This window comes from Neolamprologus multifasciatus, chromosome 2 (genome assembly GCF_963576455.1).
Source record: "Neolamprologus multifasciatus chromosome 2, fNeoMul1.2, whole genome shotgun sequence".
Lineage (NCBI taxonomy): Eukaryota > Metazoa > Chordata > Actinopteri > Cichliformes > Cichlidae > Neolamprologus > Neolamprologus multifasciatus.
Window position 1 is genome coordinate 12,815,943 of NC_140440.1, and position 25,911 is coordinate 12,841,853.

General features: G+C 40.8%; 1 protein-coding gene across 1 annotated transcript; it reads right to left on the reverse strand.

Annotated features, from left to right (window-relative positions):
* Positions 1-4,951: 4,951 nt before the first annotated feature.
* LOC146524060 (uncharacterized) lies at positions 4,952-19,001 on the reverse strand. Its single transcript, XM_085183839.1, has 4 exons — positions 18,926-19,001; positions 18,366-18,431; positions 10,044-11,573; positions 4,952-6,893 (listed from the first exon to the last, which is right to left on the reverse strand). Exons 2-4 carry the CDS (start codon positions 18,374-18,376, stop codon positions 5,333-5,335), a joined length of 3,102 nt encoding a protein of 1,033 aa, XP_085039965.1. The 5' UTR covers positions 18,377-18,431; positions 18,926-19,001; the 3' UTR covers positions 4,952-5,332.
* Between the last annotated feature and the right edge of the window lie 6,910 nt (positions 19,002-25,911).

Genomic DNA, 25,911 nt, shown 5'->3' on the forward strand with positions numbered 1-25,911 from the left:
ATAATGTCATAATCCAGGCTATCTTCAATTGATAAACTGGTACACACTTCCTGGGCTTTGCCGACCAATTTGCATTGCAATAGCAGTGGCCAAAACTCCTTCGGCCAGCTTAACGCGGCCGCTATACGCTCAAAAGCATTAAAATAGGAGTCCACTTCGGCCTCACGAAATGGGGGAACCAGTTTAACGTGCTTAGTGATGTCAAAACCCGTTGAGACAGCGGTGGATGTACTAGGATGACTACAGGCAGATGTGGAGGGCTTTCGCTCCAGCTCCAAAGCTCTGACACGGAGGTGCATTGCTTGTACCTCAAGCTCTTTAGCGCGGGTTTCCACCTCCCTTATACGGAGGGTCAAACGGAGATCCTCCGTAGACCGCCCCGCCAGGGGTTCCCCGGCCGTACCAGACTCAGCTGCTTCAGACTCCAAATCAGCTGCATCAGAGTCCACCTCAGCCGGGAGCACGTTTACAGGCCCTTTGGCATCCGGCTCCGGCTCAGCCTCCAGAGCCACCTTCACCCCTCCGCCGCCAGGCTGCTCAACAGCTGCCTTCGGGGCAGCAAGGATGCCTCGCTCCACCAGCCCTGCACACAAAGCGTCCTTAACCTCCGCTTTACGGGCACTATAGGACAGTTGAACATCATAAAAACTAGCAATAATTAGCAAATCCGCTTTCCTGCACTTCACTATTTTATCCCATGAAGGCGAGGTAACAAACTCATCCAAAGAAAACTCCATAATCCCACACACCAACTATCCCCACACCAAGAAAACTGCCAAACAGACTAAAACACACGAAAACCACAGAAAAGGGCAGAGGACGAGCCCCCAATTCATGTTACGACCCGTCTAGGGCCAGGCAGTAACACGAGTGAGGCCCTCGCATCCCCCCCAAGACCCAAGCAGCCACAAGAGACAAATCCTTCAGTTTCACTGTGATTTATTTACAATGTGAAAAATAAAGGAACCAAAACGGGAGTGTCAACGCTTCAGGGTGAGCCAAGGCCAAAACAATAAACAAAACAGATCTAAACAAATCCCGCACCCCTGACCTCACCAAAACAAAGTCAAAAATAAAAACAGAGTCTAACCTCCTTAACTAACACAAAACAGGAGAAAAACGGGTGATCAAAAGAAAACGGCAGCTCACCCCTACCCACTCCACTTTCACAACTCTCAAAAAAGCACTGCAGCCAGCGGCTGCCACGGGAAGACTGCTGGGCCGTGAGGAGAAACCCGAAGACCTCTTTCGCTGTAGCACTCCAGACTCCTTATAATGGGCGGGTCCTCCAGCTGGAACCAGTCACATCGTTGCAGCGTATCCATGCACCAATCGAAGCAGGGCCCTGGCACAGCTAAATTAACATGGGACATAACACCTGCACAAAACACACACGTAAACATACCAGTTCGCAACAGTCGTGTCTTCTGTCTTAGTCGTTGCTGGTTCGTCTGTGTTGTTCCCCTCCATGTTCTCGTGTATTCTCCCTGCATCTCCGTTTCTCGACTCAAGGTTTCAGGTTTAGTTTATTCTTAGGTTTTGGTTTTCTTCCTCCTCGTCCCTGTTTGTTTCACCCTTTTGTTAATAAAGCTCGCTCACAACTTAAGCAGTCTGCATCTTGGGTCCGTTTATATTCTCACACGGCCTGCCTCGGCACCCCGTGACAATAACGATAAATAAACCCAGAATTAATAATAGTCATAATCAATGAGATGAGATGAACAAACACTATTTTTTGTGGGGGGTTTGTTTGTTTGTTTTATGACATGACGTTGAAGGCAAGTACTCACAGCAGAAGAACATGCAGCTTTCTGAGTAATTTTCTGCAAGGTGAGAAATAATGAGGGGAAACATGAAAAGAGGCCACAACAGACACGTACTCATTGTCTTGTCTTTGTAGGATGTTAAGCTGTGTGCAGATTAACATCCTACAAATCAGATTTCTTTAATTAGTGCTACATATTTTCCAAGTTACTGTGACCTGTTATTGACAGATTTTTTTCCATGCATAGCTGAAATTGTGTGATTCTGACAGCAAAGCCTGGATTTTCTCTCTGTAATAGAAAAATTTTGCATTCCTCTCACGAAGCATTACAACTGATTTCTGAGGCTTTACTTCTTGTTTCCATGGCGATCAATATAAGAAAATTTTAACTGATCTATATTTTTTGTTTCTCTGCTGTTTCATGTAAAACATGAAATAGGGATTTATATTCCATTGCTCTTAAAATGACTTTTAATCAAAGTGTATAATTCGGATGATCCAAATTATTTGTTGCTCCAGGTGCGATTGACCCACCTGAGCAGCATCTGCGATCACGCCACGCCGGCTTAAAAGTTTAGAGTTTTTGGCGAATTTGGTTGCTATTATGTTGAGCTGGCAGCGGGAGAGCTGTAGCTCTGTGTGTGTGTACGGCAACTGGTAAAATAAAAAGGATCAAAATGCCACTGGGTCTGCCATGTATGTTTACAGGATTATTGATACTGCTAAGTATAAGTGTATGAAAAAGTATATTATCCTCATATTACTAAATATAAAAGGTATAAAAAAATACTATTATTTCAATCGTGTGAGCAATATCGGACATTAGAAAGTTCTAAACAGCTCTGTGGGGAATTAAAGCTTAAAGCTGCGTATTATGTGAACACAACTGAGACCACTGCAGGCAGAGCTGGTGCAAAGTACATACTGAGCCAGAAACAAGAGTCCAATACTGGCATGCAAGTGCAAAAGTATTCTAGCATCAAAGTGTGTTTTTTAAAAAATGAAAGAGAAAAAGATTTTGTAACAGCACAATCTGATCGTGACCTGACCTAAGATTTTATGTGTGGAAGCAGTGATCATTAAAAGCGATCACATCGGCGGTGCACAGGCAGCTGAATCAGCAGGAGTCCTGTACTTTTTCATTTTCAAGTATTGCGGTATGTGCCAGTATCAGTGTTTGTGAAAAAACAAGCACAGCCACATGTGGACTGCAAGATGCAAGCTGTGAGTGGCTACTTCGGTGCTTCCCACACCCCAACAAGCCTGTTCACTCAGAATGCATCTGGGCATCAACAGGACATGAATCTAGTTCATAAGAACTCACCACAGGCTCTTTTTACCTAAAGCTGTCGATAGTTCTAGACCTTCCTTCCTGAATATGGCCTCATTTTGTTTCAAGTAATGTAACGTTGTACAAAAACACTTTTTAGGCACACAACTACAACTGTTTCAAAGTTAAAAATAATTCTCCGTTGAGGGAAAGTTTTTATGATACATGAGGTTAAATATGTTGTATTTAGATTTGTGTGATTTAATCTTACTGTCGCTTTCTCTGAATGAGGTTTACAGACCACCAGATATCTGACTTGTGTGACTGAGGAGCTAAGAAAAAAGACGTGTCAAGTATTAGAAACCACGATGGATGTTGTTTGGTTTCCTTTAAGGTGAGTGTGGGGGACTAAAAAACAATATTCAGACCTAACAACCACACAGGTGGTTAAACTGTACAACCTTTGATTTCTACACACAATTTAAGTTAAACCAAGTCAGAGATGGCAATTTAAACTTACCACAAATGTCCTTGAGGTCCTTAGACTCTTGACTTTGATAAGCAAAAAACTTGACGACAATGTGGAGGATAGCGCAATCACATTTCTTTCCTTGTACAAACAATGAAGGAAACCACGTTGCTACAATGGAAACTCTCATAGACCAACTTTTATTTCAGAAGTGAAATATTTCTGATATTTCTCAATTTAAGATCTATTCAAGCAGTGTGTGATTATGTTAAACTTTTTGGCGCCTTTTGATATGAGATATTACACAATATGATGTTTTGACATTTTTTTTCAAGATCAAATTTGATTTGAATTTTTATGTATCCCCAAAAGTAGATTCTGTTCATCTGGACGTAAGGTTTTCAGTGGGAGAAACGTTTCTTCACTCATCCAAGTGACTTCTTCAGTCTCAGCTGACTACAGGTCACTGTCTTACAAACAGCACATTTGCATACAGACTGAAACGAGCCCACTGAATGAACAATGGGTTGGGAGGTCAGTTCCTTCATCATAATTATGCAAACTCTCATGAACATTGATCAAAGACCACTGATCAATGGCCATGAGTACCATTCACAGAGAGTTGACATTACAACACAGAGCGAACACCATCCCCACAGACACAGCGGACAGGGAAGCAGAAGAACGTCAAATCAAGAAGCCCCTGAGTAAATGTGGTTATCCCAGATGGACTTTTGTCAAAGATGGGAAGGCGCCAAAAAGAAGCTCCAGCCGATTCAAGAGAGAAGGACAACCACTGACAAAGCAAAAACCTGTAGTTATCCTGTACGTGTCAGGAGTATCGGAACAGTTGAGACACATTTTTTCTAAACACCGGGTCTCTGTGGCTTTTAAACACCAAAAGACACTGTGCCAAAAATTGGTCCACCCCAAGGATCGTGTCCCCCGACATAAACAGAGTAACATAGTGTAGCTGTTAAGTGCCAGGAGGATTGCCAGGATTTATACATCAGGGAAACCAAACAACCTCTAATGAAGCAGATGGCACAACACAGAAGAGCTACTTCGTCAGGACTCTGCAGTCTATTTACACCCACAGGCCAGTGGACACTCTTTCAAGGATGAGGATGTAACATCCTGGACAGGGAGGAACGCTGGTTTGAGCGCAGAGTCAAGGAGGCCATTTACGTGAAAAGGGAAAGACCATCTCTGAATCAAGGAGGGGGCCTAAGGGTACATCTGTCACCATCTTACAATGCTGTGATTGCAGCCATTCCCCAACTCCCTGTGAATGGTTCTCTTTCCGATCTGCTAACAAAGCCAGCAGGCCAACATACATCCTGAATTACCATCCGGATTTTTCTGATATTTGTTTTGATATTTGAATGAAATCTCAGTTCTGAAAAAAAAAATCAGCTGATGATCCAGTGAAGACACTCTGAGCAAACTTGACTGAACAAAGCAGAGATTTTATTGAGGACTGACAGAAAAGTGCATCAAGCAGGAGACGATTTCATGTGGATGAACAGAATATAGAGAATTTGAACAAATGAAGTCCAACATGAAAGAATCCAAATGTTTCCACTTGGCTTGAAGCACAGCTGAATTCTAAAGTTCTAAATTTCTATGAGTAAATTATATAAGATAAAATAACATTTTTTTTAAAGGACATATTTAGCTTTACACATTTGAGAAAATTCTTTCTCCAGCAAATTTTTCTGACAGTATTAAAATAATCTTACATCAAATACAACAAAATAAGTTTTTCATGTTCATAGAGTCAGAATAATTTTTTTTCTTCTCTTCACTCCTCTCAAATGTTATTAGTTTATTTCAGAGCTCCTCTGGTTCTTTCATCCACTCTTCTTCTCATCTCCTCCAGTTTCTGGACCTTGTCTGTGTCTCCTTTCTCCTTCATCTTCTCAATCAGGAAGTCCAGGTGGACAGTAGTGGACTCTGAATCAATTTTCAGAGCTAGTTCTTCCAGTCTGAGGAAATGTTGGTAGGACTCATCCAGTAACTGTGACTTATCTGCTGTCAGTCGGTTCATTTCCTTTTCAAGATTTTCCAAAAGGCTTTGCAAGTTCTGACTTTCGTTTTTATTTGTCTCATACTTCACTTTCATTTCTTCCATCGTCTTCTTAACTTTTTTGGTCTTGTTCACATATCTCCACTTTTCTTTCACATGTTTTGATGCAGAACACTTCCTGATACAAACAGTGCAGCTGTCATCTTTAATGACCTCACAGTGTGAAGGATACCAGGACACACTGCATCCAGGATAGTGACAGTTCTCCATACAGACTGTACAGCACAGGGCTCCCTCATAAAAAAACCCCCACATCCCACCTTTGATATCTTCTTTTTCTGTGCAGACCTCATCAACTTCAACAGTGAAGTTCTCGTTCGCATTCATGGTTTCCTTATGTTTCTTCAGACCTTCTTGAATCTGTCTGATTTCTGTCTGTTTCAGTTCAATCAGGTTGATTCTCTCTTTCAGGTTTTGGATGCTGGCTTTCAGTTTGATGCGTTTCTTCAACACTTTTTTGGTTTTCATCAGTCTTTGAGGTCCACAACTTGTAAGAAAAGTTAAAAAATCCCCCATTTGTTTCTTTGTTAAGTCCCATGACTTTATTAAAGAATTCTCATATGATTCCCTTCTCTCTTTGCTCTGTTGGTTATCAAACAGAAAGTGAACAGGCTCATTCTTCTCATTTCTGGCACATTCAATGCTTGCAGCTTCAAGCGCTTCAAGAGCATTTTCAGGTGGCATTCCATCTGAGTGTGTGATCAGAGCTACGATGCTTTTCTCCACATTTTTTCCAAACAGAGAAATCACTGAGTTAAAGATATAACTCTGCCGGTCACTCAGTCGATTATCTGTCGCCTTCATCACCAGACCCACTGAATTAATTTCATGAACCCCATCCTCTGACCGAAACAAGTCCAATAATCTTTCACCAATGATGTTATCACGATCAGTCCCTCTGGTGTCTCCATATCCAGGAGTATCGATGATGGTCAGAGAGTATGGCAGAATTTGATTTTCAAAGCCAAAGATCTCGTACACGATCACATCTGATGTCTGACTTTCTGCCTGACTTCTCTTCTCTTCCTCTACGATCTGAAACCAGACTTCATCCTCCCACTTCACTCCCATGGTGTAGTTGATCAAAGTGTTGATCAGAGTGGATTTCCCCCCTCCTGTTTCACCCACGAGTAGGATGGTTTTATTTATCTTATTAAAATCTTTTTCACCAAGAGTCATTCTTGTCAGAGTTCCAAACTTCTGTTTTTTTGGCCTCAGCTGGTAGACAGCAGGAGGTCCTGAACAGATCAGAAAGCTGTCTGATGAAATATCCTCATATGGTGGTGAGATGAGATTGATCCTGTAGGAGAAAGTACAGATTTTTCTGTTTCTTATTTTCATATGATGCATTACTTAATTGATCACTTACTGTAAAATGAAACTATTTTATTGCCAATTTGAGCTCATTTTTCTGTTTATACTCTCACAACCACTCATTTGGAAATCTTATATTCTGTTATGTGTCATGTTGTGACATATGTACACATATGGAACAATGTGATTTTGCACGTGCCTTTGTATTAATTTTGTATTGTTGTCTGTATTATTGTAAGGTCTTTACCTTACAATATTAAGCACCTTGAGGCAACAGTTTTTGTGATTTGTTTCTATATAACTAAAATGTAATTGCATTAAATTGAAGTTGATTTGATTTGATTTTGTCATCACAATGGTGAAAAAAGTTGTTGGATGGTAGGAATGATGAAAATGTAACATGTCAAAGATCTAACAGGTTAATAAACAGAGAAACAGATCCATTCCGGAACACATGCCGACTAATCACCAGTGTAGAAGATACTACAAAGAAGTGATAGCATTGTAACTAGCTAATAACTAATGGTCTCAGAAGTTAAGCTGGACCAGTGATATCATCAGAAAAACAAGAGTCCTGCCATGCTAATATTTGCCAGAGAGTCTCATTGCTGGATTAAGTTAAAGTGGCTGATACTGGCACTGAGATTTGGTATATGCTAATGGAGTGGAAGCACATACTTTACTGATTCCAGCTTCTGTAACTGGGATGTATAAGTGCCTTTAATTTAGATGAAAAACAATGAAATGAAAAATAAAATCTGATGATAGATATAAATACAGATGTGGCTTTACATGTTGGTTTTTCCTTTGGTTTCTTTGGCACAACAAACTTGAAAACCACAGGTCTAGGATCAGATTACAGCTGAGCAACAGGTGAGGGGGACACTATCAATATTATTATTTTGTCAAACTTTTAAAAGTACATGTGTAGAGCTGGGCGATATAAGATTTTTTCATATCACGATATGTTTTTTTCATTTTAGCCTGATTTTATCTCGCTCTGAACTGGAGATTGCTATAACATGCATTTATTTCGTCACGCTTGGATTATTGTAATTCGCTGTTTATGTGTCTAAGCAAAGGTTCTCTGGATCATCTGCAGGTTGTGCAAAACGCTACAGCTAGGCTTTTGACAAAATCCTCCAAGTACTCACATGTGACACCGTTGTTATCTCAGTTACACTGGCTTCCTGTTAAATTTAGAGTCGATTTTAAGATCCTGGTCTTGACCTAGGGAGCTGTGCACGGACTGGCACCAGCCTACATCTTTGATCTGCCACAGCCCTATGTCCCTAGCAGGTCTTTGAGGTCATCTGATCAGGGCTTACTTGCTTTAAAAAATACTAAGAGGAGGACTAAGGGTGACAGAGCTTTTGCCACTGTGGCCCCTAGACTGTGGAAGTCTCTCCCCCAAACATTAAAAACTGTGGACTCAGTAGCTGTTTATAAAAAACAACTCAAAACTCACCTTTTTAAAACTGCTTTTGGTTAATTTTTTGCCTGTTTTATTTTCTCCTTTTAAATCTTTTTTATGACTTCTAATCTCATGTGCAGCACTTTGTGATTCTGTCTTGAAAGGTGCTATATAAATAAAAATTTATTTATTTATTATTTATTTATTTATTTCAGGCGATAATGATATATATCACGATATAAGCCAAATGACTATATATGTAAGATTTAAATGTGCTGTTGCTCACAAGTAAAATGTGAAATAATGAGCAGCTTGTTTTGATTTTGATTTAAATATTTATTTCCCATAATAAGTTCAACAGGGCAGATGTACTTAAAATGAGGCTTCAGTTTAGGCAAAATAAAGGCAAATATTACAAACTATACAAAAGGTAGCCGCTAAAGTGTTTAAGTTTCAAAATAGAACAAAACAGACTACTAAATTGCCAGTTCCACTTAGAAACAAAATATTAATTCTAAAAATAAATCTTAGTTTATTTTAAAGAAGAAGAGACAAAATTGACTAACTTATTTAATATTGCTTTGGAAGCGCTGTCTGAGAAATGTTTATGTCCAGGGAGTTGGTAATGAGGATCCATTACCTTAATTAGCTGCTTGAATCCTTCATTTTCGACCGTGTTTATTGGTAGCATGTCTTTAGCAAGACAGTAAGCTATGGCATTCGTTATGTTGCTATGTCTCTTAGCTTTTTTGTCATATGGTAAGATGCTGGAGAAAGCCGACTCAATTGACTGTTGCTGCTTCGCAGGTATTCCCCTGGTTGTTTTCGATGACGAATTAGCGCTTTCAGTCAGAGATTGAGCGTGCTCTAGTGGGAGGCACTGCTTCAGGTGATAAAAAAGGTTTGTTGTATTTCCAGACTTTGTGGGAACATGCTTTCGGCACAATTTACAGTGCACGTTACTCTGTTTTTTGTCAGACTTCAAATAGCCGAAATACCTCCACACTACGGAACTTCTCTGGCCTTTCCTTTCAACAATCTCTCCGGCATTGGAACCGTCATCTGTGTTCTCTTCGATAACCTGGTCACCCAAGCTCTCGGTTGATTTTTCTCTAGTCGGCACACTCATTTCCTCCATTAACCGGCCGGCACGGTGGCTAGCTGCTTCCCAAATAAATACACATGTGCGGCTTGACACTTGACCTGTGCGTAACAAGTTAGGTGACGTGACACTGTGGCTGTGATTGGTTCGGCTCTGCGCTACTTAATTTGTATTGGCTATTCATTTTTTTCATAAGAGAGGAAGAGAGAGAGAGATGAGGTCTATCGCAATAGTTTCATTTTTCTATCGAGAAAAAGTTATTTCGCAATACATATCGTTATCGTTCTATCGCCCAGCTCTAGTGTTTAGTCACAAGTAGGTGCCTGGTCTTGTTGTTGAGTTGCATTAAAGACTCTGTGAAGTCACAAATAAGCCACACTTCTCTTCTATGACCTTATAATTCTCACATTTATTAATCAGGATAAACCCCTTGAGATGTGACATCTAATTTTTGAGATGAGGGCAGATATGATAGTGAATAAATCTCAGTCAACTGAGTCATCTACCTTTAACGTGGTAGTTACCTGGTAAGATGCTTGTTATTGTAGGCAGTGCACTAGATTACATGACTTCATAACTAGACCTTATTATCTGCACATCTGTTTAGCAGTTTAACATACCTGTGTTGCAGAGCTGCTCTGGTTTCTTCATCGACTTGGCTTTCAATCTCTTCCAGTTTCTGGATCTTCTCTCTCTCTTCTTTCTCCTTCATCTTTTTGATCAGAAAGTCCAAGTGTACAGAAGTGTTTACTGAATTAACATTCAGGTCCATCTGATCCAGTCTGACCACATGTTGGTAAGCTTCATCCAGTAGCTGTAACTTTTCTGTTGCCAGTTTGTTCATTTCCTTTTCCAGATTATTCAAAATGGTCACCCTAGGTTCAGTTTTATTAAATTCAAACACTCTCTTCTTCTCTGCATCCCTTAACCTGGTCACATACCTCCACTTTTCTCTTACATGATCTAATGGAGGACACTTTTTGGTACAAACAGTGCAGTGACCATCTTTCATGACCTTGCAGTTTTCAGGTTTCCAGCTAAATGTGCATCCAGGATAGTGACAGTTCTCCTCACAGACTGTACAGCAGACAGCTGCTTCCAGCCCACATGTTCCACCTCTGATAGGTTCTTTATGTTTGAAGACCTCAGCAACACGTGGAGTGAAGTCTTCTATCATCTTCTTCTCTTCAGGTTTCTTCAGAGCTTCTTGAGTATTTTTTATTTCTCTTTGTTTTACATCAATAAACTTCATTCTGTCTTGCAGGTTTTGGATGCAGGCTGTTAGTATGATGCGTTCATTCAGATCTTCAAATGTTGTCTCCAGCTTTTGAGCTTCACTTTCTTCTAGGAAGTCTGTGAACTGACGTACTCCTCTCTCTGTTACTCTCCAGGCTGTCTCCAAACCAAACTCATTTTCATCTGTTCTCTCTTTGTTCTGCTGGTTATTAAAAAGAAAATAAAGAGATTGATTCTTTTCAGTTTTAGCACATTTTATCTTCTGATGTTCGAGAGCTGTTAGAACATTTTTAGGTGGCATTCCATCTGAGTATGTGATGAGGGCAACAATGTTTTTCTCCAGGTCTTCTCCAAACAGAGACATTAGTGAATCAAAGACAAACATCAGTCGGTCATTCAGTTGATTATCGCTCGCCTTCATCACTAGACCCACTGCATGAACTTCATGAACTCCACCCTCTAAACGAAACAAGTCCAATAACTTTTGATTGATGACGTCATCCTTTTTGGTCCCCATGATATTTCCATATCCAGGAGTATCGATGATGGTCAGAGAGTAGGGCAGAGTTTCATCTTCAAAACCAAAGATCTCGTACACAATTACATCTGATGTTTGATTTTCTGTCTGACTTCTCTTCTTCTCCTCTACAATCTGAAACCAGACTTCATCATCCCACTTCACTCCCATGGTGTAGTTGATCAGAGCGTTAATCAGAGTAGATTTTCCTGTTCCTGTTTCACCCAAAAGTAAGATGGTTTTATTTGTCTTGTCTGTATTTTTTACTCCAACTGTCATTCTTGTCAAAGGCCCAGTCTTCTCTTTTTTTGTTCTCAGCTGGTAGACAGCAAGAGATTTTGATGAGATCACAACTCTGGAGATGATGTCCTTGTATTTAGATGAGATGTTATTCTTCCTATAGAAAAAAATTTAAATGTCACTTACACATTTTATCTTTAAATTACTATTGATTCTAATAATTATGAAATTCTGAATTTGCAGATGGAGCAGCTCTCATTTCCAGAAATATGGACAAATTTATTAAACCCCCCAAAATATGACTATCCAGAGTTGGGACCAGGAAGCAGAGTTGCAGTCTTACACGCCTCTCTGCAGCTTCTCTCCTCCTGTTATCCCCCAAAACCCATCTCCTTAGAGACTGTGTCAGCTCCCAAACAGCCAAAAAACAAACTAAAAACCAGCAACAAACAACTTAAACATAAACAATTACAAAGAAAGAAAAATACAGTATCCACATCTGAACCAACGAGTAAAACAGTGAAATGTGGATTATTAAATATTAGGTCTCTCTCCTCCAAGTCTCTGTTAGTACATGACTTAATAATTGATCAACAAATTGATTTACTCTGCCTTACAGAAACCTGGTTGCAGCAGGATGATTATGTTTAAATGAATCAACATCCCCGAGTCATTCTAACTACCAGAAATCTCGAAGCACAGGCCGAGGGGGAGGTGTGGCAGCAATTTTTCACACCAGCCTATTAATCAACCAAAGACCCAGACAGACTTTTAATTCATTTGAAAGCCTGATGCTTAGCCTCGTCCACCCCAGCTGTAAAACTCAGAAACCAGTCTTACTTGTTATCATATATCGTCCACCTGGGCCTTACACAGAGTTTCTGTCTGATTTCTCAGACTTTTTATCTGATTTAGTTCTGAGCTCAGATAAAATAATTATTGTGGGTGATTTTAACATCCATGTAGATGCTAAAAATGACAGCCTCAACATGGCATTTAATCTGTTATTAGACTCAATTGGCTTCTCTCAAAATGTAAAAGAACCCACCCACCACTTTAATCACACAGATCTTGTTTTAACATATGGCATAGAAACTGAACATTTAACAGTGTTTCCTGAAAACCCTCTCCTGTCTGATCATTTCCTAATAACATTTACATTTACAATAATTGATTACACAGCAGTGGAGAGTAGACTTTATCAAAGTAGATGTCTTTCTGAAAGTGATGTAACTAAGTTTAAGAATATAATCCACCCACTGTTATCATCGTCAATGCCCTGTACCAACACAGAGCAGAGCAGCTATCTGAACGCTACTCCAACAGAGGTCGATTATCTTGTTAATAATTTCACCTCCTCACTACTACATACGACTCTGGATACTGTAGCTCCAGTGAAAACTAAGGTCTCTAGTACCTGACTCCGTGGTGTAATTATCAAACACGTACCCTAAAGCAGATGACTTGTAAGCTGGAGAGGAAATGGCGTGTCACAAATTTAGAGGATCATCATTTAGCATGGAGAAATAGTTTGTTGCTTTATAAGAAAGCCCTCCGCAAAGCCAGAACATCTTACTATTCATCACTGATTGAAGAAAATAAGAACAACCCCAGGTTTCTCTTCAGCACTGTAGCCAGGCTGGCAAAAAGTCAGAGCTCTTTTGAGCCAACCATCCCTTCAACGTTAACTAGTAATGACTTCATGAACTTCTTCACAAATAAAATTTTTATCATTAGAGAAAAAAATACCAATAATCATCCCACAGATGTAATATTATCTAAAGCTACTCTTAGTACCATTGATGTTAAGTTAGACTCTTTTTCTCCAATTGATCTTTCTGAGTTAACTTCAATAATTACTTCCTCCAAACCATCAACGTGTCTTTTAGACCCCATTCCTACAAAACTGCTCAAAGAAGTCCTGCCATTAATTAATGCTTCAATCTTAAATATGATCAACCTATCTCTAATAATTAGCTATGTACCGCAGGCCTTCAAGCTGGCTGTAGTTAAAGCTTTACTCAATTCAATTCAATTCAATTTTATTTATATAGCGCCAAATCACAACAAAAGTCGCCTCAAGGCGCTTCATAGATACAGAGAAAAACCCAACAATCATATGACCCCCTATGAGCAAGCACTTTGGCGACAGTGGGAAGGAAAAACTCCCTTTTAACAGGAAGAAACCTCCAGCAGAATCAGGCTCAGGGAGGGGCGGCCATCTGCTGTGATTGGTTGGGGTGAGAGAAGGAAGACAGGATAAAAGACATGCTGTGGAAGAGAGACAGAGGTTAATAACAGATATGATTCAATACAGAGAGGTCTGTTAATACATAGAGAGCGAGAAAGGTGACTGGAAAGGAAAAACTCAATGCATCATGGGAATCCCCCGGCAGCCTACATCTATTGCAGCATAACTAAGGGAGGATTCAGGGTCACCTGGTCCAGCCCTAACTATATGCTTTAGCAAAAAGGAGAGTTTTAAGCCTAATCTTAAAAGTAGAGATAGTGTCTGTCTCCTGAATCCAAACTGGAAGCTGGTTCCACAGAAGAGGGGCCTGAAAACTGAAGGCTCTCCCTCCCATTCTACTTTTAAATACTCTAGGAACAACAAGTAGGCCTGCAGAGCGGGAGCGAAGTGCTCTAATAGGGTGATATGGTACTACAAGGTCATTAAGATAAGATGGGGCCTGATTATTTAAGACCTTGTATGTGAGGAGCAGGATTTTGAATTCAATTCTGGATTTAACAGGAAGCCAATGAAGGGAAGCCAAAGCAGGAGAAATATGCTCTCTCTTTCTAGTCCCTGTCAGTACTCTTGCTGCAGCATTTTGGATTAGCTGAAGGCTTTTCAGTGAGTTTTTTGGACATCCTGATAATAATGAATTGCAGTAGTCCAGCCTAGAAGTATTAAATGCATGAACTAGTTTTTCAGCGTCACTCTGAGACAGGATATTTCTAATTTTAGAGATGTTGCGTAAATGGAAGAACGCAGTCTTACATATTTGTTTAATAAAAGTATCTCTAGACCCAGCAGTCTTAGCTAATTATAGGCCAATCTCCAACCTTCCTTTCATATCAAAAATCCTTGAAAGAGTAGTTGTCAAACAGCTAACAGATCATCTGCAGAGGAATGGTTTATTTGAAGAGTTTCAGTCAGGTTTCAGAGTTCATCACAGCACAGAAACAGCTTTAGTGAAGGTTACAAATGATCTTCTTATGGCCTCTGACAGTGGACTCATCTCTGTGCTTGTCCTGCTAGACCTCAGTGCAGCGTTCGATACTGTCGACCATAATATCCTATTAGAGCGAACATGCTGTAGGCATTACAGGTACTGCGCTGCAGTGGTTTGTATCATATCTATCTAATAGACTCCAATTTGTGCATGTAAATGGAGAGTCCTCTTCACACACAATTATGGAGTTCCACAGGGTTCAGTGCTAGGACCAATTCTGTTTACATTATACATGCTTCCCTTAGGCAGCATCATTAGAAGACATAGCATACATTTTCACTGCTATGCAGATGACACCCAGCTCTATCTGTCCTGGAAGCCAGATAACACACACCAATGAGTTAAACTGCAGGAATGTCTTAAAGACATAAAGACCTGGATGGCCGCTAACTTTCTGCTTCTTTATTCAGATCAAACTGAGGTTATTGTACTCGGCCCTGAAAATCTTAGAAATATGGTATCTAAGCAAATTCTTACTCTGGATGGCATTACCTTGGCCTCCAGTAACACTGTGAGCATGGTGATGATGTGCTGTCATTTGAAAACCTTAGAATCAGACTAAGAACTGTTTCATTGTATATTCTGGTGTTGCTTGTACCAACACTGGGGTGGTGTGGCTCGTTCTGCTGCTCAGTATGTAGGCTGTAAGGTGCTGAACACATGTTTGTAGCTGAGGAAAAAAGCCATCACAGTGGATCAATCCAGTCAGTCTGATCTGTCCTGTTAAGTTTCTCCAGGCTTGCAGGAGGCAGAAGCCAAGCACACCCGAGAACACTGAGCAGGTTTACTCTAACTTCCATGTCAATCGAGGAACTCGGCTCAAACTCAGATGAACTTCTCATTTGTAAAAACACAGAATGCTTTCTACTGAACACACATCTACAAACAGAGAAGAACAGTTTCAGTACAAATGAAACTAGAAACTTCCTCATATTGCAAGTTTTACTTTTACAGATACAAATAGTTCTCATCATCTTTAAGTTTTCCAAACATTTAAATTAAAGTCTCGCTGACTCGTGATGAAAAATCAATTTTATTTTAAGAACTTCCCTTTCCTTTCCAGCCATCTGTGTGTTTGATTCATTTGTTACTTTCCACATGACTTTCATTCCATCATTTCCCACAGGTACCAATCACCAACATTTCATTTAACGTGGTATCAGCAAAACTTTGTGTGCCGATCCTTCATCATAAGTTTACTCTTGATAATTTTTGACCAGGACATGTCCTTCAATGCACATATTAAACAAATATGTAGAACTGCTTTCTTCCATTTGCGCAACATCTCTAAAATTAGAAATATCCTGTCTCAGAGTGCTGCTGAAAAACTAGTTCATGCATTTATTACTTCCAGGCTGGACGACTGTAATTCATTATTATTAGGATGTCCTAAAAACTCCCTGAAAAGCCTTCAGTTAATCCAAAATGCTGCAGCAAGAGTCCTGACAGGGACTAGAAAGAGAGAGCAGATTTCTCCTGTTTTGGCTTCCCTTCATTGGCTTCCTGTTAAATCCAGAATTGAATTCAAAATCCTGCTCCTCACATACAAGGTCTTAAATAATCAGGCCCCATCTTATCTTAATGACCTTGTAGTACCATATCACCCTATTAGAGCACTTCGCTCTCGCTCTGCAGGCCTACTTGTTGTTCCTAGAGTATTTAAAAGTAGAATGGGAGGCAGAGCCTTCAGTTTTCAGGCCCCTCTTCTGTGGAACCAGCTTCCAGTTTGGATTCAGGAGACAGACACTATCTCTACTTTTAAGATTAGGCTTCAAACTTTCCTTTTTGCTAAAGCATATAGTTAGGGCTGGACCAGGTGACCCTGAATCCTCCCTTAGTTATGCTGCAATAGACGTAGGCTGCCGGGGGATTCCCATGATGCATTGAGTTTTTCCTTTCCAGTCACCTTTATCACTCAGTATGTGTTAACAGACCTCTCTGCATTGAATCATTAGTTGTCATTAATCTCTGTCTCTCTTCCACAGCATGTCTTTTATCCTGTCTTCCTTCTCTCACCCCAACCAATCACAGCAGATGGCCCCGCCCCTCCCTGAGCCTGGTTCTGCCGGAGGTTTCTTCCTGTTAAAAGAGAGTTTTTCCTTCCCACTGTCGCCAAAGTACTTGCTCATAGGGGGGTCATATGATTGTTGGGTTTTTCTCCATATGTATTATTGTAGGATCACCTGTGCAATATAAAGCACCTTGAGGCGACTGTTGTTGTGATTTGGCGCTATATAAATAAAATGTAATTGAATTGAACTGAATTGAATATAAGTCCTACACCACAAAAAATAGATTGGAGCCAACTAATAACCATGGTTCTGTGTTTTGGAAACATTACTGTAAATACAATGGAACCTTTTTAGAAAATTTATGATGTGATAATGAAAATGTAAGCTATGCTGAAAAATACATACAAAAGCAAAAATGTCAGAATTAGAATCATCTTTATTTGGCCAAGTTTGTACAAGCAAACATGGAATTTGACTTCCATTAACTTTGCTCTTCAAGTTGAAAGAAGTTAAATAGGCAGTATATACATATTGTATAGAATTTCGAAATGAAGGAGTAGCGGCTCCAGTCTTAGACTCTCTTGGATGACTGAACTCCTCACTCTATCTCTAAAGACAAGGCCAGTGTAACACCAGCAAACATTTGGAAAATGTTTTCCAAATGATTTTCCACCAACTATACACAATCTGTTTTTTTTGGTCACCATGTTGGAGGGTGTGTGTGGAGGGAGTGGTACAGGGCTCTGAGACAGCAGCTTGACTGCCTTTTTAGACTCGTGAATAATATTCACAATGACAATTATCTAACACGCAGAGGTCTGCATGAAGCATTTCATAGTGTCTAACAAGCCCTGTACAGTTGAAAGTAACTACATGATGGAAACACAAACGTATTCTCTTTAAATCTTTTTTAAAAACTGTGTATACTCATGTGCTGTTTATTTAACAAAAAACACAAAGATCAGATGTTAATCGGATTTTGTTTGTTTTCTAATGATAATCACTTATCACATAAAGACAAACATTTATAACAGCCAGCTAGTGTTTAGAATACAGCTGCGTTAGTATAGCCTGAGCCTGGTTCTGCCGGAGGTTTCACTACTTAATGGACAGGAAGCAGAGCTTCTGCTCTAATTGACTGATTCTGTTTCAGTTTTAGAGTATGCTACCTCTGACTATTCAATTGGTAGATCATAATCTATTTTATTCCAGGATTTCCCATATGGAAAAGATATATATAAATCTTATAAAGTTTGTATCTGTCTTGTGTGAAACTTGTATGAAAAGCATGCAAGAGTGAAAACAGATATAAGATCCCTTGAAAAATTATATAAATGAAACTTTTATGTTTTGGATACTTACTAAAACAATATATGAAAGTAATGAGAAAGTGACCACTTTCACGAGTAAATCATATAAGCCTGATATGATTCACTATATGAAGTAGGCCACATCTTATGCAAGTCTTTTTTAAGTTTTTACTATTTCTTTTCCATATGGGCTCTGTGGGCTCTGCATTTTGGTCCTCACCTTGCTAAAACCTTGACATTTAAGTCATGAACCAGCGTTGTGTCTACACAAGAGAGACACCTTAGTCAAAATTGAATTTTAATTTGTATCTTTGTTATAATGTTATAATATTTATAACATTTCATATTTAGATAACTTCCTTTTGTTTTAATGGTTAAACATTTCACTCACTGTGTTGCCATGGTGATGATTGTTACAGAGGTGTCCACCCAGGAAGCTTGAAATCAGTGCTGCTGTCTGGGTTAGATAAAGCGAGAGAGAGAGAGAGAGAGAGAGAGAGAGAGAGAGAGAGAGAGAGAGAGAGAAGAAATAAGTGTTTTATCAATTGTTGTGGAAGAAAAGTTCCCTCCACAAAAGTTTACTGAAGTCTTGTTGGAAACCCTGTCCTTTAATCTGAAGTGAGTCTCTGAATTCTTACTGTATTTCAAGACATTTGAAACTATAAACTAAAATGAATTCTAGTTTTTGAAATTAAACTGGACAGGATGTGTGTATATTGTGAATCACTGCTAGAGTTAATCAGCCAAACCACGGGTGAATTTCCAAAACTCCTGAAAAGTTTACATTTTAGTGTTACTGAAGAAAAAACTTACCTCAATTATGAAACAATAATTCATTTTAAAAATATCAATGAATATTAGTTACAAATATTTTTTCTATCAAGTTGGTTCTGGATAGAGTTTAAAGTTGATTAGGATATTTATGATATTTAAACTAATCCATCGTCTTACCTGTGTTGTCGGCTTCAGGCTCTGTGATATCTGAGGAGGCAGAAAGAGAAGAGGTGAGTCAGTGCCCACAGACTTTATACACCATAAGAAGAAGGGACAGCCCCTCTGCCCTCACAGAGTACTTGCAGCATATACTGTACATATGCTGAGAAACTACAATGACAAGCTGGTTTTACATAAGCCTGCAGATTTCTCAGTCATTAAACTAAAACTGACCCTAAAGTTCTACATGTATGAATTACACACTTTCAAATGTTGACACGTGTTGTCAACATTTGTCTTTTTTATACAGAATTATGAACTTCTTTGGAAATTACACTAGGGAAAGGTGCCATTATTTTACTTTAACTCTTCCTGCTTACTTTCCTCTCTGGAGGGTATTCATCATTTAATAAGTTATCAAATATATATTTTACATCTATTTTGATGATCTTTGCTCACTTACCTGTTTTGTTTTATACAATAAGGTATAAGAAAGAAAAAAAAAATCAATTTCCAATTTCTTTTATTTGGTAGTTTAATGAAAAGCTTCAGTTAAGAGTGAGAAAAAAATGCATTCAAATTTGCAGTTTTGTCTTGTTATACAATATTTGAAATAAAACAAACAAACAAGAAAAACACTACAGTTTAGGAATTATTAGTGGGTGATTTATTGTTTGTTTGTTCCTTTTTTTCATAATACTTGAACGCCAGCGCCAGCAGTGGCCCACACCTATTTAACTTTGTGACTCTTACTGTCCTATTAATGTTGGTGGCATCAGTTACAAAGTGGATCCAGAGACAGCAGTGCACGGGCAGGTGGTAGCTAGTTGTGGTTATGTGGCACGTCAGTATCTTTGATGTACTATTGCTGTGTAATTTATTACTGTTACTGAAGGCTGCATTACATTCTGCTAGGTGCAAATAATCATTTGCAGTTCTAAGAGCAGACAAAAAGAAAACATATTACTGATTACAATAAAAATGGCTTTGTATACAAGAGTACTGCAGATAGTGCAAACTTACCTAATGTCCACCCTACTATTACTCATTTTATATTAAGATTTTGAAAATCTAGTTGGTATTGGTATGGCGAGTAACTTTCAGTAATAGTAATAAATCACACAACAATAGTACATTCATGTAGTTGTAAACAGCATGATAATATATTAAGCAATTTTTTTTGTTTTTTTGTTTTTATTAATTTATTTAAATTATTGCGCTAGCTTACGCGGTTCCGGTTCTACAGGGATTTAAAAATAGTTACGCAAAACGGAGCGTGCCCACTCCGACCGGCTTGAAAGGGTTAAGCCTCACCTGTTAAAAATGTGAGTGGATTTTCTCCACCAAATCCTTTTTTCCAAGGAACCATTAAAACCATCACATTTCCCAGAATTGTTTTTGTTGGTTTCTTATTTTGCACCTGACCTGTAGTAACCCTCACTGTTTGTCACTGACACTAGTTTGCATTAGTTTTGGAGTTTTTATTTTAAGGGAAAAAAATCCTACATTTACTTTTCAGCAAAAGTTTCAGGTGACAGAGGAAACAGAAAAAAATATACAACAAGCTAAAGTTTAACAGACAGAATGCAGATGAGAGAAACTCTGAGTTCATCAACATGCTCAAACCATCTGAGTCTCTATCAGTGATCACAGTGAACTCACAGATTTAATGTGATGTTGTGTTGAGCTATGTAACCCGACGGAAACTCAGATAAGGCATTCCTCTGCAGATGGTCTGTTAGCTGTTTGACAGCTACTCTTTCAAGATTTTTTAGATAAAACAAAGGTTAGAGATTGGCCTATAATAAACTAAGACTGCTGGGTCAAGACGGTTGAACTACAGCCAGCTTGAAGGCCTGTGGGACATAGCCAATTCTGTCATGTTTTATAAAGCCTTAGAATTAAATTAAAGTGTAATTTAACACGATGGTTGTTGGGTGATTTGTACTGCATCAATGTTCTGCACAGTATTAATCCATAAAAAAATCTGGGCCTGTACGTTCCTGTTTTACAATAGGAGGATCACTGATACACAGTATTACTTGTTTACAGTCATGTAAAGCAGAGGATTGTGCACTTCGTGAGAAACAGAGACAGACGTGAAAAACAGAGACACACCAGAGATTACGTCTCACAAATAACCAGCTGTCACAAGCAAAGCCATCTTCGTGCAAATGTTTTGCTTTCTGTTCCGTTGCCTGTTTTCCTCTTTTTATGACGGTTGCTGTCTCGGGCAGACGAAGAACAAAGAAGAGAGATCCGCTCTCTTTGTTAACAACATGTTTGGTCCAGCTCGTTTAAAGTCACATTCCTGCAGCACTTTAGATGCAGGTACAAACATGCAGTTTGTTTAAGCCTCAACTGTTAAAAATGTGAGTGGATTTTCTCCACCAAATCCTTTTTCCAAGGAACCATTAAAATCATCACATTTCCATCCATCCATCTTCATCCGCTTTATCCAAGGCCGGGTCGCGGGGACAGCAGCCTAAGCAGAGAGGCCCAGACCTCCCTCTCCCCAGCCACCTCCTCCAGCTTGTCCGGGGGAACACCAAGGCGTTCCCAGGCCAGCCGAGCGATATAATCTCTCCAGCGTGTCCTGGGTCTGCCCCGGGGCCTCCTCCCGGTGGGACATGCCCGGAACACCTCACCCAGGAGGCGCCCAGGAGGCATCCTTGTCAGATGCCCAAACCACCTCAGCTGCCTCCTTTCGATGTGGAGCAGCAGCGGCTCTACTCTGAGCCCCTCCCGGATGGCCAAACTTCTCACCCTATCTCTAAGGGAGAGGCCAGCCACCCTTCGGAGGAAGCTCATTTCTGCCGCTTGTATCCGCGATCTCGTTCTTTCGGTCACTACCCACAGCTCGTGGCCATAGGTGAGGGTAGGGACGTAGATCGACCTGTAAATTGAGAGCTTCGCTTTTACACTCAGCTCCCTCTTCACCACGACGGACCGGTGCAGCGTCTGCATTACTGCAGCTGCAGCCCCAATCCGTCTGTCGATCTCCGGCTCCCTTCTCCCATCACTCGTGAACAAGACCCCGAGATACTTGAACTCCTCCACTTGGGGCAGGACCTCATCCCCGACCCGGAGTGGGCACTCCACCCTTTTCCGGCTGAGAACCATGGCCTCAGATTTGGAGGTGCTGATCCTCATTCCCGCTGCTTCACACTCGGCTGCGAACCGCTCCAGTGCGAGCTGGAGGCCCTCACCCGATGAAGCCAACAGAACCACATCATCCGCAAAAATCAGAGATGAGATTCTGAGGCCACCAAAGCGAAAGCCCTCCGCCACTTGGCTGCGCCTAGAAATCCTGTCCATAAAAATTATGAACAGAACCGGTGACAAAGGGCAGCCCTGGCGGAGCCCATCACCCACCGGGAACGAGTCCGACTTATTGCCGGCAATGCGAACCAAGCTCTTGCAATGGTTGTATAGGGATCAAATGGCCCGTAGCAATGGACCAGACACCCCATACTCCCGCCACACCTCCCACAGGACACCCCGAGGGACATGGTCGAATGCCTTCTCCAAGTCCACAAAACACATGTAGACTGGTTGGGCAAACTCCCATGCACCCTCAAGTATCCTTGAGAGGATAAAGAGCTGGTCCAGTGTTCCGCGACCAGGACGAAAACTGCATTGTTCCTCCTGCATCAGAGGTTCGACTAGCAGACGAACTCTCCTTTCCAGCACCCTGGCATAGACTTTCCCAGGGAGGCTGAGGAGTGTGATCCCCCTGTAGTTGGAACACACCCTCCGGTCTCCCTTCTTAAAGATGGGGACCACCACCCCGGTCTGCCAGTCCAGGGGTACTGCCCCTGATCTCCACGCAACATCACATCACATTTCCCAGAATTCTTTTTGTTGGTTTCTTATTCTGCACCTGACCTGTAGTAACCCTCACTGCCCCCCCCCCGCCCCCCCACCCACCCACCCACCTCATTAAATCAACCTCCAATATTACTATATCTAATCCTTACACTGATGAAATGCAAACTGCCGCCAACACAGTAATGAGCTTTATTCTGCACTAGCTTTGTCCCAGATCACCCTGTAAGTCTCCTTAATGTCTGTCGATTCCCTCTCATCATTCTCTTTCACTCTTCAGGACTTTACATTGCTGTCCCCAGGACCTGCTGATCGATGCAGCAGCTCACCAGCAGTCATCATCACATGAGTATCTAATAAAACCTATTCAGCATTGATTTTAACAGACACCCTGTGAGAACAGAAAACAGTGCTAGAAACTATTTCCTTTCCTGAAAGTACGGAGGGCGTTTCTGGAAGGTGCGAATCTGGACAGGATGTGGTTTTTCCTATTGGTTGTGGAGGTGCTACAGGATCAGAGCCTTCCATGTCTACGTGTGCCTCATCTGTCTGAGGATGACACAATGCTTCATTCTACCGGGAATCAAACAGGACCTAAATTGAACAGATATCCTGGAAGTTTTCTGATATCCCAGATTTTCTCCTCTTCATCCTTCAGCTTCACCTCCTAAAAGATTTCATTCATTGTTCATATTATGAGACAAAATCTGAAGATCAAAATAGGAAAAAAAAATTCTAAATATGATCACTATGACTCCAATATCTACTTCTTTTGTGTTGAATTTCATATTCTAACTCCACATGCACATTTGAGTTTGGACATCATCTTCACATTGAGTCACTTATGGTCTGAAACCTTGAAGGCTCATGTTTAATAAGACAGAAAGATAAAGTCACAGTTGAACTGTTGAGCACAGGTCTGTAGGCGTGCTGTAAAAAGGTTCCTGAAAAGGTGAGCAATATACAGTGGGGCAAAAAAGTATTTAGTCAGCCACCGATTGTGCAAGTTCCCCCACTTAAAATGATGACAGAGGTCAGTAATTTGCACCAGAGGTACACTTCAACTGTGAGAGACAGAATGTGAAAAAAAAATCCATGAATTCACATGGTAGGAATTGTAAAGAATTTATTCGTAAATCAGGGTGGAAAATAAGTATTTGGTCACCTCAAACAAGGAAAATCCCTGGCTCTCACAGACCTGTAACGTCTTCTGTAAGAAGCTTTTCTGTCCCCCACTCGTTACCTGTATGAATGGCACCTGTTTGACCTCATCATCTGTATAAAAGACACCTGTCCACAGCCTCAACCAGTCAGACTCCAAACTCCGCCATGGCCAAGACCAAAGAGCTTTCGAAGCACACCAGGAAAAGAATTGTAGACCTGCACCAGACTGGGAAGAGTGAATCTACAATAGGCAGTGTTGGGAAGGTTACTTTTAAAATGTATTCCATTACAGATTACAGATTACATGCCCCAAAATGTATTCTGTAACGTATTCCGTTACGTTACTCAATGAGAGTAACGTATTCTGAATACTTTGGATTACTTAATATATTATCATGCTGTTTACAACTATGTGAATGAACTATTGCTGTGATTTATTACTGTTACTGAAGGTCCGCGGCTCCGAACCGTAGTAAAGGGACCTCTGACTAATACGTTGGGTTCTGTGTCGGGCTCGTAGCGAAAACTAGCTTTACTTTGTTGTCTGGGTCAACTTTGCTTGCGAGAGACAGAGAGAGGCGTTGAAAGGCTGCTCCAACAGAACTTATTATTTTTGGAGGAAAACACGAACACGGTGTACAGTCGAGTCTTAATAGCTTACTTACAACTGGGCTCGTCAGGCTCTCTTCTTGGCTGCAGTGGTTATTATTATATTTACATGCTTCCAGCTCCCGTTTTTGCTCGATGACAGCTCGTACTTTTCCTTTTTCTCCCTCCCTCGCTCACAGACACATAACGGGTATGACAGTCCATTCTCCCTGCAGCACGGACTACACTGCCTATGATGCTACATTCTTTAGAGCTATACCTGTAGCATTCTGCCTATTAGCTTAGCACAACAACAACAGGCGCTTTCTCACCCAGGAAACACGCAGAGAGAGAGCGTCACCCTGTAACCATGGCAACCGTAACGCTGCCGCCTGGAACAACAGAACGTAGCTGTCAAACAAAACCCAAACAGTCCTGACCCGCCACAATATGAAACAGGAAAGTACCGCCGTGTAATCCATTTATTTCAACAAAGTAACTGTATTCGAAATACCACCTTTTTAAACGGTAACTGTAACGGAATACAGTTACTCATATTTTGTATTTTAAATACGTAACGGCGGTACATGTATTCCGTTACTCCCCAACACTGACAATAGGCAAGCAGCTTGGTGTGAAAAAATCAACTGTGGGAGCAATCATCAGAAAATGGAAGACATACAAGACCACTGATAATCTCCCTCGATCTGGGGCTCCACGCAAGATCTCATCCCGTGGGGTCAAAATGATCATGAGAACGGTGAGCAAAGATCCCAGAACCACACGGGGGGATCTGGTGAATGACCTGCAGAGAGCTGGGACCAAAGTAACAAAGGTCACCATCAGTAACACACTACAACGGCAGGGAATCAAATCCCGCAGTGCCAGACGTGTTCCGCTGCTGAAGCCAGTGCATGTCCAGGCCCGTCTGAAGTTTGCCAGAGAGCACATGGATGATACAGCAGAGGATTGGGAGAATGTCATGTGGTCAGATGAAACCAAAGTAGAACTTTTTGGTATAAACTCAACTCGTCGTGTTTGGAGGAAGAAGAATACTGAGTTGCATCCCAAGAACACCATACCTACTGTGAAGCATGGGGGTGGAAACATCATGCTATGGGGCTGTTTTTCGGCCAAGGGGACAGGACGACTGATCCGTGTTAAGGACAGAATGAATGGGGCCAAGTATCGTGAGATTTTGAGCCAAAACCTCCTTCCATCAGTGAGAACTTTGAAGATGAAACAAGGCTGGGTCTTCCAACATGACAATGATCCAAAACACACCGCCCGGGCAACAAAGGAGTGGCTCCGTAAGAAGCATTTGAAAGTCCTGGAGTGGCCTAGCCAGTCTCCAGACCTCAACCCCATAGAAAATCTGTGGCGGGAGTTGAAAGTCCGTGTTGCTCGGCGACAGCCCCAAAACA

Excerpts from the sequence above, each read along its gene's own strand:
- LOC146524060 (XM_085183839.1), bottom strand. Across the intron at positions 6,894-10,043 it reads AGAGCAGCTCTGCAACACAG|GATCAATCTCATCTCACCAC; the intron begins GTATGTTAAACT and ends TTTCTCCTACAG.